General features: G+C 37.7%; 1 protein-coding gene across 2 annotated transcripts; it reads left to right on the top strand.

The window, feature by feature from the left end:
* The first annotated feature begins 539 nt into the window (after positions 1–539).
* On the top strand, positions 540–13,274 carry LOC18432119 (Regulator of Vps4 activity in the MVB pathway protein). Of its 2 annotated transcripts, XM_006842231.4 has the most exons (6): positions 540–896; positions 1,391–1,523; positions 1,652–1,755; positions 11,984–12,155; positions 12,252–12,392; positions 12,564–13,274. In XM_006842231.4, exons 1-6 carry the CDS (start codon positions 847–849, stop codon positions 12,996–12,998), a joined length of 1,035 nt encoding a protein of 344 aa, XP_006842294.2. In that variant the 5' UTR covers positions 540–846; the 3' UTR covers positions 12,999–13,274. The 2 variants fall into 2 exon arrangements, with proteins under 2 accessions (XP_006842294.2, XP_011622580.1); XM_011624278.3 differs by lacking the exon at positions 12,252–12,392.
* The last annotated feature ends 466 nt before the right edge of the window (positions 13,275–13,740 follow it).

Raw genomic sequence — 13,740 nt, 5'->3', positions numbered from 1 at the left:
TTTATATATGGAAAAAGTTTACATAAACCCGATGCTCTAAACAATCAAATTTGAGCCTTCATCAAAAATTTCACTAAAAGAGGTTGTTTTGAAGCCTAAATATCCTCAAAATGATCACCTCCACATCAAGATGCATAGACACGAGAAAAAAAACATAGATTTTACGTTTTGAAAATAGTGTATTTAGTAACGTATTTTTCGACCGTCAATTTTCAAGATTTTCAACTCTTCATAGATCTATCGAATCTACACTATTTTTAAAGCTTTAAACTTTATAAATAAATACAAATATTTTAAGGCTATCACAAAGATTTCCAGTATTGAAACCACATTTCTCGTACCATTTGAAGGTAGGCTCTAATTTGATTGTTTACGGCCTAGGCTCTATACAAACCGCACCCTTTATATATATATTAAGTTTATTTAATATTTTATTAAGTTCAAGTCACCCACCTTTATTTTAATTTTAATTTTATTTTATTTAATATTTTTTAAATCATTGCTTTGTACAAATCCAAACCTGACCGGATTGCCGATCCAACCGAAGACCGTGGATGCACGACTCGCTCCATGGATTCGGGTTTTGTGACACTGATTTTCCATCTAATTGCGGTAATGGTTCCATATCACCGCTATTTATCCTCTCGTATTTAAGTTACCACCCGATAAAAGTCGCCGATATTATTCCTTGTGACTCTGATGAGATTCTATTTATTTATGCTTCTCTCTCCTTCCTTTCTCTCTGCTGTTTTTTTTTCTTCTTCCAATTCCTTTCTCCGTGAATGATATCTTGCCGTCTCTCACGGTGGTGTGATACTGTCTGTTTTGTATAGCAGAGGGGATGCAATGTCACTCCTTAATTCATTATTCAACAGGGGCGTGCTTGGAGCTAAATGGTGACTTTGCTTACTTTCCATCTCTTCCCGCAAAAACGTTTCATTGTTTAGGTTTTTGTTTTTGATGATCCTGCTATACACTCAGTATGTTTATTTATCTATCTGTTTCTTGTTATTGACTTATGAATTGGGCAAATTTTGTATTGCGAACTCATTATTGCTTTGTTATATGATAACTCCTCCAACCTGAAACCCCTCTGTTTACTTTATTTTTCCAATTTTCTTTTCGTCTAGAATTTGGATCTTCTCTTCTTCTTTTTATTTTTGCTTTATATTATTTATTGTCGATATTGTATGATGAGATTTTTTGTTGGCCTTAGTGTTTCCTCCCAACTTTTTTGTTTTTGAATTACACTCTATTCTTGATGAATTGAATTACTTGAGTGCTAATTATACCAGTTATTCTCCATAGATGTTTCTTTACGAGTAAACATGTACTTTTCACAACTATGTTCTTCAAAGAATGATGGCTTTGATTCATATTCATTCTCCAGCAAAACTTGTTTGAAACTAGCAATTTCTCGAATCAAACTTCTAAGAAACAAGAGAGAAGTTCAGCTGAAACAGATGCGCAAAGAGATTGCACAGTTCCTCCAGACTGGTCAAGAGCCCATTGCTAGGATCCGTGTATGTTATACAACTTACCCATTTCTGGGTTCTTTTATTCTTGTTGTTTTATTAGAATTTCTTGGTATTGAGTTCGCCTTAATTTTAGCTTTTGTATTTGTCTCTCTAATATGTTTGTTTCTTGCCAGGTGGAACATATTATACGGGAGCAAAATATTGTGGCTGCATATGAAATTATTGAACTGTTTTGCGAATTTGTCCTTGTTCGCGTTCCTATTATTGATACACAGAGGTAAATATATCAAGCATGCATCTTTGTATGTATGCATGGATGTATATGTGTGTCAATTATAGTTCTGATGAATTACACATTCATGTCACTGCACTTGCTATTTGTTTGAAGCATTACCATGTTTTTTGATGACTGGAAGTTTTCTTTCTTGATTCATTATATATGCTAAATTAGATACTATAAAAGAAAATCCATGAATTGCTTTGATGGAACTACAATGGTGCAATTGATGTTTGAAAATTCATTTGTTATTTTATTGGAGCCCATGAGAGGCATTTTATTCAGCAATGGCATTGTACTTTTCTCTTGAGAGCAAGTGAATGCCATTTACTTTATCCAGCCAATGGATGCACATTATTTTGATGTCTTTATTAATTGATGAGATATGGTGCAAGTTTAGATGGAAATGATATAGTTGGAATAATGTTTATGGATTTGCCATTCTGATTCACACAATTAGGTATTAATACCATATGCATTACTTTTGAACTGGTTTTATTCAGTGGAGATTGATTGTTATTAGTACGAGGCATACATTTTGTATGCACGTCTGTTCATTCTTCTTAGTATGAAGCATAGGTTTTGTATGCGCCTTTGTTCATATTTCCACAGGGAAGTATTCAGCTTATGTGGAGTGAGGCCTCTTTATCATGATTTTCCCATGCGTCCTTTCTCCTAATCCATATAGACCATTCAGCACATCTAGAATATGGATTTTTTGTAATGAATTTCGGTGGAGGCCGCCGAGGATGATAGCGATGATGATGCACCTAGAGACTCTCAGGATAACTTCTCTTATTAGGATTTGAAAAATTGAAATTTAGAATCTCACTCTCAAGACTTAAGAAATGATGATGATTCAATTGACTCTTGAGCTTGACTTTTGAAGCTTGAACTCTTGAATCTTCATAGACTTTTAGTTTGTAGTATTTTGTAACTTTAAAGTTTGTGGTTGCAAATTTGTGCTTATTATGGTTGTTGAATTTTTTATGAAGCTAGTTTGAAGTTTCTAGTTTCTATTAGGGAATAGTGGATACAGGATCTCCGATAGCTGATACTTTTGGAGTGAATGAATAAACTAAATACCTTCTATTATATATATCACCTCTATATTTTCTTTAGCATTGACCTATTTTTTTAGATTTATTAGATTTTTTTTACATTTATTGACCGCATTGTGGCGATGCACCCGCATCTGGACTGCATTGAGCCGCATCGCCACGTAAGCCCCCCCAATGCATACGGCTGCATCCCGCATTTTAAAACACCGAGTTCCTCTTCTTCCTCCGTGTTTTGGTTGGAAAATACAGGCAAGGGATTGCTGGTTGCAGACTCTCTTTCTTGTTTCTCTCAACCCAAATATCGGCAAGCACTTTCTCTCATTGTCTCTCTCTAAACCCCAACCATATGCCTTTCTTTTTCTCAATTTCCTCTCACCCCCATAACCCTAGGGAGACCCATGTACCTTTCAAATCTCTCTTTGAAAACCCACCATGTGATTCTCTAAGAGTCTAGGCTCCATGTGTTGCTCTAGTTCATAATGGGTGAGCAATGCCTAATATATGCAGCTACTAGGGGTAGTTTGGGAATTATGGAATTTGCTTCTAATATAACTGAGAAATTTATGGGGCGAGCATGGCTAAATCCTAGCCTTCCATCTTTGGTCAGTCATCATGAATTAAGTGTGAAAAGTCACCTTCAACCTTAGTAGGATTCACCCTAACATTGGATTTTCGATTGACCGGGCCTTATGCTCCTTTGCTCGTTTGTAAAATGTAACTCTTCCGAGCATTGAATCAAAAGAATAGGGAGTTGCCCCTTTACTAAAGAATGATATGTATTCTGGAGCGGCATTTTCCAATGCCAAGCTAATTTTTGCGAGCTCAGGAAACCGACATTCAACGATCCACATGGTGGCATCTCTGAGCCTTGCAACGAGATCCGCAAAGAACTCACCCAGCTTTTGTTTGGTAGCACTCAACTCACCCAGGGTGACAAGTCTTAGTTTTGCCCACAATAAAGGGAGAAGAATCGTCTGAACATTTCATTGGGGGTTGCTTCTGGGTTATCCTTCATAATGTTCTGGTGCCATTTCAGGGGTTCTTTTGACAGGCTATACGAGAAAGTTGCATTAAGCTAATGGGGTCTGCCCTCAATGTTGGAACCAAATGCAGGTAAGCCTCAACTTGTGTTTCGGGGTCACCCTTCCTGGAGAACTTATTTCTGAATTGCGGCATGATGAATCCCTGTCACCCTTCCTGGAGAACTTATTTCTGAATTGCAGCATGATGAATCCCTTGGTTTTCTTCTACATAAGCTTTAGGATTCGTCTAATGTTGGCTCACTAAGCCGTCAGCACTAGGACTTCTGGGCTAGACGGCTGATTGCCAAACATGGTCCGTTGAACTCGGGTCTGGGGTATATGACCCACCCGGCCTTACTAATAGACTTGTAGATCTAACTACCCCAAAGGCTGAATTGGGGAGCAGATTGAACTAGGTAGACTGGTTGTTGACCTATGGACCCACCTAGGTTATTTGGTTGAACCTTGCTTGGCCCATTATTTGGTGATTGGACAATATGGCCATGTTAAAAGGCTTGCAAGATAATATCCATACTAATAGGTGAGAGAGAACAGTAACCGCCATGATTGCTATTGTGATTCAACCTTTTGGGTTTGACCTTGGTTAGTCAGGTCAAGTTGCCCCTGTCTTGTATTGGGTGGTCTACTTCTAGAGTTGGGATTGGCCCTTTTGCTAGCATTAGACTGGAAGAGGGTGCGAAGCCCATGGCTACTACTAGAGGGTGTCTGGCCTCGAGGCAAACCTGAACTTGAATGGTAATGGATAGAACCGGACCCTTGGCTTGGTGATCTACTCTTAGTAGGTGGTTCATGATTCAGTTGTCTAGCTATTTGTTGGCTTCCAAGATTAACCTGGTTCGAGCTAGCTGGCTGAAGGTAACCTAGGGTCTGAACTTCTGACCTACCCTGCCCATGTTGACTAGGGTGGATGGTATACCCTCGGTTCAATAGGTCTTGCAGGCATGCTTGCACCTTGATACTTGTTTGGAGTTGACTCAGGTTGGGTGGGTGGGCTACCTTTTGATCTATTTGAGCTTTGACCTTCTTGACCCCTGACAGGTTGGTCATTAGGGTTAGATGACTGACCTCCGTGGTTAACAAAGCTAGGGTCGGCTGGCTCAAGACTTTGAGGTGTTCGGACATTTGACTGTTCTTGGCTATGCCGATTGGACTTTAAGGCTAATCCCTATGTCTTGGAGGATTGTCCTTGGTCTAATACCCTGACTATTCAGGGTGCTAAGTGACTTGGTGGTCTATGGTTTCTAAATGACAGTCCTGAGGACCACTAGCTTGGACTCCTGGACTATTTTTGATATGGTTCCTCGTGGGTTGAGACTTGGGTACTATGGGTTTGAGGGGCACCTGTATGGTGCCTCTCCGACTAGTGGCCTGGTGCCTTGGGGTGCTTTGGGGCAAAAAATTATGGAGGGGTGCTCACAGTTAAAACTTACGCTTTCCCTAACCGTCATTACTCCCAACAGCTAGGTGCCCCTCTCGGCATTAATGCCGACTGCGTGGGTTTTAAAAAAATTTTAGTAGTTTTGTGAGATATATTGTGTAGAAAAGTGTGGAGAAGAGCATACTGGTGCACATGGGTGAAAAAAGTGTGATAATCAAGAAAGATCAAGCAAGTAAACATGAAAGGAATTTAAAAGGATCTAATTCAAGCAAGATGAAGAAAACAAATATTGAAAGAATGTACCGAAGCAGACAAGTATGACAAGGAAATAAAAGAGTGTAATTCAAGAAACATGAAGAAAACAAAATATGGCAAGGAATTAAAAGAATCTAAAGCAAAAAGGAATACAATAATTAGTTCTTTCTTTTTTTTTCACTCTTTTGGTCATGTTGTTTCAAAAGGTGAAGACAAGCAGTAATAATGGAACAAAAAGACAAGAATTTTCTATATAACCGGAAAATCTAAGGCAGGAAAGAACATATATTTTTCTACTCCCTTTCTGTTATTTATTTATTTACCACCCTCTCCCTCCCTCCCTCCGTCCCTCTCTCTCTCTCTCTCTCTCTCTCTCTCTCTCATCCAGAAGGCGAAGACAAGCAGTAATGATAAAAATGAAAATATGTAATAGAAAATGGAAATACCCTGTGCAAAACAAATAATCAAGAAACTAGAAATTGGAAACTATGATAAGAAAAGGAAAGCACTCTCTCTCTCTCTCTCTTTTCCAGAAGGTGAAGACAAGCCGTAATGATAAAAGTGAAAATATGCAATAGAAAATGAAAATACCCTATGCAAAACAAATAATCAAAAAACTAGAAATTGGAAAGTATGATAAGAAAGGTAAGCAAGCAAGTTTGTTTTTTTTCACCAAATAAAGCAGGATAAGCAATGAAAATGATCTTGTGCAAATATAAATAATACAACAAGAAACTAGGAACTATGATAAGCACAATTTCTAAGAACAGAAAATAAGTTAGAGGAACAGAAAAGAAAGGAAATACTCTTTTTATTTTTAGTATAATGATTTTTTTTTTAAGATCAAAATAATAAAACAGGGGAGGAAAACAGGGTGGGAAGATAAGGAAAAGAAAAAAGAAGAAAGCGGGCACTAAAATTCAGTTTCACGGTTGTTTTCAAACAATTTTTTTTCTCAATTTTAAGCTCGACGTGCCCCACGGTGGGTGCCGAACTGTTTACAATGCAAATCTGAAGTCATCTCTGATGAAACCTCCCAATTTATGCTATAAGCTTATAAATTAGAGATCGGTAAAGAATCAAAGGGTTTGTCAAATTACGGTTCGAAATGAATTCTAGTTTCAAAAGATCAGCCTTCTCTAAGAACAGCGACAAAGCTGGTTTGAGATCACTCAAAATCCATAATAGAGACCTTGAAACTAAAATTACTAAAATAAACTAAAATTAAAGAAAAGAAAGGAAACTTACCTACTCATGCTGGTTGGCCCCGTACACCAGAAGTCTCGGAGTTGGCGCTCATGTGAGAACACGAGTTATTTATACCCATCTCCTTTTTTTTTTTTGAAGAATGCCTAGGGCATGTTCATCCTAGGGATTTTGGTTTGCTTAGTGCATTCTCTTCCTAAGTCTTTTGAATTTGAAATTAGGGTTTTGGAATTGTACAGAATTGGCTTAGGGTTTTATCTAGGTTTTTCCTAGATCTAGGGTTTCTAGGATTTAGGCTAACCTAAGGGATTTTTGGCTATTTTCCAAATAATTTTCTAGGAGTTTTAGGCTATTTTCCTAATTTTCTAGGGATTTTTCTATAATTTTAGTTTTTCTATAGAGGTTTAGGGGGTTTATATAAGACACAATTTGGGTGGTTCGAATGGGGTTAGGGATTATCTAGGTTTATCTTTAAGGTTTAGATTTAGGTTTCAAGGTCAAATCTGCGGACAGAACAGCATCCACAAGGTCCCAAAAGCTTCCAGAAAATCAAAGATACACTCAACAAGAAACACCAGATTTCAAGAGCTAGAGCGTGAAATGACGCATAGTGTGCCGTCGGGCCCAATGGGCCTAACGACAAGCTTCGCATCATAAGGAGCAAACTGGAACTCCTGTCAAACAAACTTGTTTGGGCCATAACTTTCAAACCATATGTCAGATTTGAGCGATTATTGGACCGTTGGAATGCTTGTGGCCTCCTCTATAGTTTAGAATCAAGTTTGGTCCAATTTAATTGAGTTTGAAGGGGTCTATAAGGCTAGGATTTTAGGGTGTCAGTTTTCAGGTTTTTGGGTATCGGATTGGTATTCGGATTAGTCTTTTATGTTTAACAAGCTGAGGGATGTCTAAGATGATAAGTTTGAGGTATAAGATGATTAGTTAGGGGTATTAAGTAGGTTTAAAGTCTAGGTTTTAGCTCTGAAATGATGACTAGGGTACATGGTTACAAGTATCTGGGAATTCCCTTAGCCAAAATTTCAGGTGGGGTGTCTACAATTCCACTCTATGGGCTGTACATTTATTCAGATCATTAGTCATCATATCTTTTCTCACTATTTCCATCCATATCCTTTGGGGCCTTCCCCTTATCCTTTTAGACTATAAGTCACCATACGAAGTACCTTTATTATGGCTAAAACAAAACAAGCATGCAACCATTTCCAATGCTATTAATCAAAAAACAAGGAAATATCCTAATTTTCAAGATGGCAAGGCAGGAATATACATGGTATATTGCACAGGTTTTCACAGCCAAAAACTTATGGTCCAATTTTTTTCTTTTTCTTTTTTAAAATGAGAAAGAAATTGCAGCAAACAGATTATTATGAAGTGATCTTATAGTTAAGATAACATCCTCGTATAACAAATTTTGTGAGAGTAAACAAGCCAAATATTTCTGTGGCTACTATCACATTCAGCTCATATTCATGTTCATATTCATGTTCACTAAATATCAATTTTGTAAATTTGATGCTACACAGTGAAAATTTACAAAATGGTGAAACCATATGGAGAAAGGAACCATAAGGAAGAATAAAATGGAAAACCTAATCCTTTGAGATTAGGGGATGTGAAAATGAATCCTTGACGGAGAGAGGGAGCAGAGATATCCTTTTTGAGAGAGAGTAAGCATGGGGATTTGCAGAGCATGAATCCTTGGCTGGGTAGAGAGGGAGGGATTTTTGTTTGATTGACCTCGGGGTGAGCAAGTGAGCAGAAAATCATGGAGCGAAGGTGATTTGCAGAGCCTTCTAGAGTGATAGATCAAGCAGAGTTTTCCTTCTTAGGAGTGGGGATGGGTCAATAGAGAGGACATTTCTGTTGAGAAAGAAAGCGACAGATCTGGGTGAAAAACACAACTTTTCGGAGTTCTCCTTAACATGGTTTTTTGAAGGAGTGATTTCATTATATTTCTTTGAAATGATGCATAAAATCACTCCCCATGCATAAATCTATGCATGCGTCCATACATACATACGTAAGTTATTGAGTTCATAAATAATACATACATACATACTGTGTGTGTCCTTAAGATAGGGTTGGATCAGAACTCTGCAGTACTAATCCATGTCAAGACAGTGAGATATGGATGTGTCTCAAGAGAATCAGCTGGGTCTCACTGAGATGTGTTGGACTAAGGGCCCCAAGCGAGTCAACTCGAGCAAGTCCTGTGGTTTAAGCATATCATATCCTTTATAATTGTGGTGAATCATTTATTCTAAGGAGTGGGGATGGGTCGGTAGAGAGGGCTTTTCTGTTGAGAAAGAGAGCAACAGATCTGGGTGAAAAACACAACATTTCAGAGTTCTCCTTAACTTGGTTTTTTGAAGGAGTGGTTACATTATATTTCTATGAAATGATGTATGAAATCGCTCCCCATGCATAAATCTATGCATGCGTCCATACATACATACATAAGTTATTAAGTTCATAAATAATACATACGAACATACTCTTTAAGATAGGTTTGGATCAGAACTCTGCAGCACTAATCCATGTCAAGACAGTGAGATATGTATGTGTATCAAGAGAATCAGCTGGATCTCACTGAGATGTGTTGGACTAAGAGCCCCAAGTGAGTCAACTCGAGCTAGTCCTTAGTCGGCTTGCTAAGCTTTAAGCATGTGGTTTAAGCATATCATATCCTTTATAATTGTGGTGCATCATTCATTTTTTGTTTTCCATTTGTTTGTTTATAGCTAGGGGTGCCAATGGGCCAGCTGGCCAAGATCAGGGCTTGGGCCAAGGTCAGCCCTGTTCGGCTCGACCCAACCCTCTTTTTCTATTTCTTTTTTTCCTCTGTTTTTTTTGTACAAATTTATTTGTCCTGGCCCTGATTAGGCTAGGGACGGGCTTGGGCTAGAATCTTTTTAACCCGGTCAGAGCTAGGGCTTGGCCCAGGCCGGCCCCTTGGCATCCCTATTTGTAGCTTAGAAATTCTGTCACATTACCAGAAAAAAGGAAGGGAAAAATAAAGAACAAAAGCAGTGGTTGCCATTTGGCTGTCTACACTTAGAAATTATGCATCACAATAAAAACTCAACCAGAAAGAACAAAGAACATTTTAACTTATAAATTTAGTACAAGAGTACAATACGATCTAGTTTCGGGGTCTAATAGTTTGACACTGGAGGCAGATTCTGAGTATTATATATCGTTTGTGTTTGGACTTCTATTTCATAGATTAGTTGTTTTACCTCTATTTGATTATCTTTCTGAGTGTTCTCCAATCTAAAAATGTATATTTATTTGAGAGTTGAGATTCAAATTTGAGGTTTAAATACTAAATTTCTGGAAATGTGTATTTCACTTGGAGATGTAAATATGTAATTCTATATTTAATTAAGCTGTCACAGGGCTCATGTTGTACTGTGGCCATTTATTTCTGGTATGATGATCGACATTAGTTAACAATACGTTTTTCTAGGAACGAGTCCCTATGCATAGAGATAAACTACAAAACTAATTGTGGCACATAGGAATAGCCTCTCTGTCATTTTTTTCTGTTTATGTTGAAAGTCATGTCTTCATCTGTTTGGGGGAAAGAGAAAAATCACCTCTTATAAAGTATTTGCTGAAAGCATGAGACTTGAAATACTGTGGCCTGCTCCATTGATACTTGCATTGTACACTGTACCTCCTCCCATATATTTTATTGGACCTGCACCAATAGATTATCCTAGTTGACCATCAAGATTACTTTTTTATTTTTTAAAATGTAGTTCAGCAGTGGGATTCTGACCTGGGATCTTGTGCAGCAATTGTCACCATTGTTAACCATTAAGATAGGTCCCCAAACCATCAAGAAAACTTTGACTTCAATGATGCTTACCCGTTTAACTTTTGGTGTTTAAGATTGGCAAACATGAAGCTAATTTACTAATCATAAAAGAGAGCTACAAGCTAGTGAACTAATAATAGGAATACAATACTGCCATACTCTATTATTCAATTAAGGACTTCTCATTCTCTTTCTCATAGCTGGATTAACATGATACCATAAATCACATGCCAATCAAGTGAAGGGACAAATATTTTGATTCATAATACCCATCAATCATTCTCCCTATTTTGAGCTACTGCTTTGCTATGACCAAGTGTCTAATAATCAAGAGGAATGACTTTGGAGAAGATAATGTCATGAAAGTTCTACAGTTCTTGAGCCTGATTATAGAGAGGACCAGCCACTAATAAGGTGCATTCCCCATTTTGAAAAGAAGTTTCACACTCCCATGAAAGGAAACATATCAATCAAAGAACACTCAGAAGTTTTATTTGTCCCATGATTCAAAGTACCTAAAACTCTTATCCAAGAATATGTAAGAAAAAGTGTGGAAGAGCGATCCTGTGGTACCTGGGCTTGCAGATGTTTCCAAGGAGCACACGCAAGAAGAGTCATGGAAGTAGTTCATTGAATCACTTGGTACTTGGATAATGTTGTTTGAAGTTATGCCTATGTGAACTATAGGCATTACGCTGAGAGTATAGATGGGCGGCCATCGATGAATCATTTCTTTTCTTTATTATAATTTAATTTATCATAGAAAGTGCACTTTAAGGACTTGGGTTTGCAGATGTTTCCAAGGAGCACACGCAAGAAGAATCATGAAAGTAGTTCATTGAATCACTTGGTACTTGGATAATGTTGTTTGAAGCTATGCCTATGTGAACTATAGGCATTACGCTGAAAGTATAGATGGACGACCATTGATGAATCATTTTATTCCTTTATTATGATCCAATTTATCATAGAAAGCACACTTAATTACTTCAAAAAAAACAAAATGTTTCAGTAAGTACCCTTGGTGGATTGCTTCCGTTTTTCCTTCTGAGCTATCGGTGTATATGTAGTGGTGGTTGCATTACTTCGTGATGATATTTTTCTCTATTTAGTAACGCATAAGTAGCATTGATGAGGAAGAACCTAATTTCCCAGGATTTGGGACACTGGCTTGCGCATATTGTAGATTGAATTCTACAATAGTTCAAATCCTTAGTTTTACCCACTTCTTTAGGACATTTTTAATCTTGCTAGCAATGAAATGGAATGGGTTGATTGTTGGTGAACCAACCAACCCTTCCCTCAATGCAACATAGTTTCCAACAAAATCTTGCATACCAGTTTTCCAAAACTTTTCAGATTCTTGAAATTTATCTTCCACACAACATTTTTTTCACTGGATGTTTCAGTGTTCATTGTCTGATCTTTTTATATATAATAGGGAGTGCCCTAAAGAATTGCAGGAAGCAATTGCCAGCATAATCTTTGCTGCTCCCAGATGTTCAGATTTGCCTGAGCTTATGCACATTCAGAACTTGTTTACTGCCAAATATGGCAAGGAATTTACTTCTGCTGCTTCTGAGCTTCGCCCAGACAGTGGTGTGAATCGTGGGGTATGTCATTCTCCCCCCTTCCGCCTTCCCCCCCGTCTCCCACTCCGCTATCTCTCTCAGACGATAGTTAATTATGAAGTGCATTCTACTGTATAGATAATTGAGAAACTCTCAGTGACCGCCCCTGCCGCTGAACTGAAGCTCAAGATTCTCAAAGAAATAGCTGAAGAGAACAATTTGGAGTGGGACTCTTCTAGCACCGAGGCAGAATTCTCAAAAAAACATGAAGACTTATTGGTCTGTGCTTTGCAAGTGTGTGTGACTAATGTGCTTCAATAGAAACGCTAGGTGTATGTTAAAAAATTGGCTCTTTTCTTCTGTCCATCAAGGGCATATACGGACTAAACTAGTGTGATACAACATTTTTTCTCTCAAATCTGAAAGCCCTTTTTTGTATTTGTATTGTAGGATGGTTCGAACCATGTGCGCAACAAAGCTCAAGATACAATTTTAACTTTTTCCTCACAAAAAGAGGGAGAGTCTCCTCATTCCATCGTGGAAAAGGTACAGAAAGTGGCTAGAGCCAATTCTCCAATTGAAACTGATTTGAGTGCATTGAGTAAGAGCGTGTTAATGGGTCAAAGTAGATCAGAAAGCTTGGAGATCAAACATGAACAAGAGGACTCTAATGGTGTTTTTAAGAGAGAGAAGATTGGCAATTCTTTAGATATTTTGGCAAAGGCTCAGGCTGCAATTGCTTCAGCAGAGAGAGCAAGAGCAGCTGCTCGAGCAGCTGCAGAGCTTGTTAATGTGAAGATGGTTATAAATCCTGCAAGTTGTACCTTCTCAAGATCAGGAGAGAATGGTTCACAGAATATACAGGAAACACAACGAAGAAATTAAAAAAAAAGAAAGAAAAAGGCTTTATGAGTGACCGACTGTAGCAAGGAGAACCAGACTCTCAGGTTGGTTAGGCTTGGGATTTGGTGTTTGGCCATTTTTTGGGGATGGTTTTGTATCATTCACATATGTCTTATCAGATGAGGATTATTTATGATTTCGAGGTTCTAGTGTATGTTGAGTTGAGGATTGCACTTATAGATATTTGAGCAGTTTGTTGAGGTTGCCATACTCTTCATGGTGGGGCACGAATAAGCAATAGATGAAAAGTTTTAGAAACAGAGAAATCTCCGGGAGCTCTTGCAATAATTTGGTTTATTTGATTTTGGAATTGATTCGAGACTAATTATATACTTGTGTGAGTGCATAAACATATACGCATGCAGTGATTTCACCAGACTGTTTTCTATATAAATATAATGAAATTGTCCTTAAAAAAATGAAAACTGTGCTAGGGGCATCTGTTTCACTCATTTGACTTTTTTATCGAGGCTCTTTTCATCCTGCAGAGAATCCTTATGGAAAATATAAAAAACAGACCTTAAAAAGTGTTTTTTGTATTTTAGAAAGGATCATTTCTGAAGTAATTACATTTATTTTTCAGAGATATCTCACGACGCATGTTTTCCAAAACATAGATATCGTAAGGATTATGGTAGGAAAAAAATTGTAGTTTCAAGATGTTTGTATTTGGAATATATCATGATACGAACGCATGGCATCATGGTTCCGAACATATGCTGAT

This window comes from Amborella trichopoda, chromosome 13 (assembly GCF_054954075.1).
Source record: "Amborella trichopoda isolate Santa Cruz 75 chromosome 13, AtrichopodaSantaCruz75HAP2 v2.0, whole genome shotgun sequence".
NCBI lineage: Eukaryota > Viridiplantae > Streptophyta > Magnoliopsida > Amborellales > Amborellaceae > Amborella > Amborella trichopoda.
The sequence above is the reverse complement of the archived record's forward strand: the minus strand, read 5'-3'. Positions and strand labels throughout refer to the sequence as shown.

What these genes read in the sequence shown, in the direction of transcription:
- LOC18432119 (XM_006842231.4), top strand. Translation starts at nt 847, where the DNA reads ATGTCACTCCTTAATTCATTATTCAACAGGGGCGTGCTTGGAGCTAAA. An exon ending in GGCGTGCTTGGAGCTAAATG is followed by an intron (nt 897 to 1,390) that starts GTGACTTTGCTT and finishes TTCATTCTCCAG; the next exon opens with CAAAACTTGTTTGAAACTAG. An exon ending in ACAGTGGTGTGAATCGTGGG is followed by an intron (nt 12,156 to 12,251) that starts GTATGTCATTCT and finishes TCTACTGTATAG; the next exon opens with ATAATTGAGAAACTCTCAGT.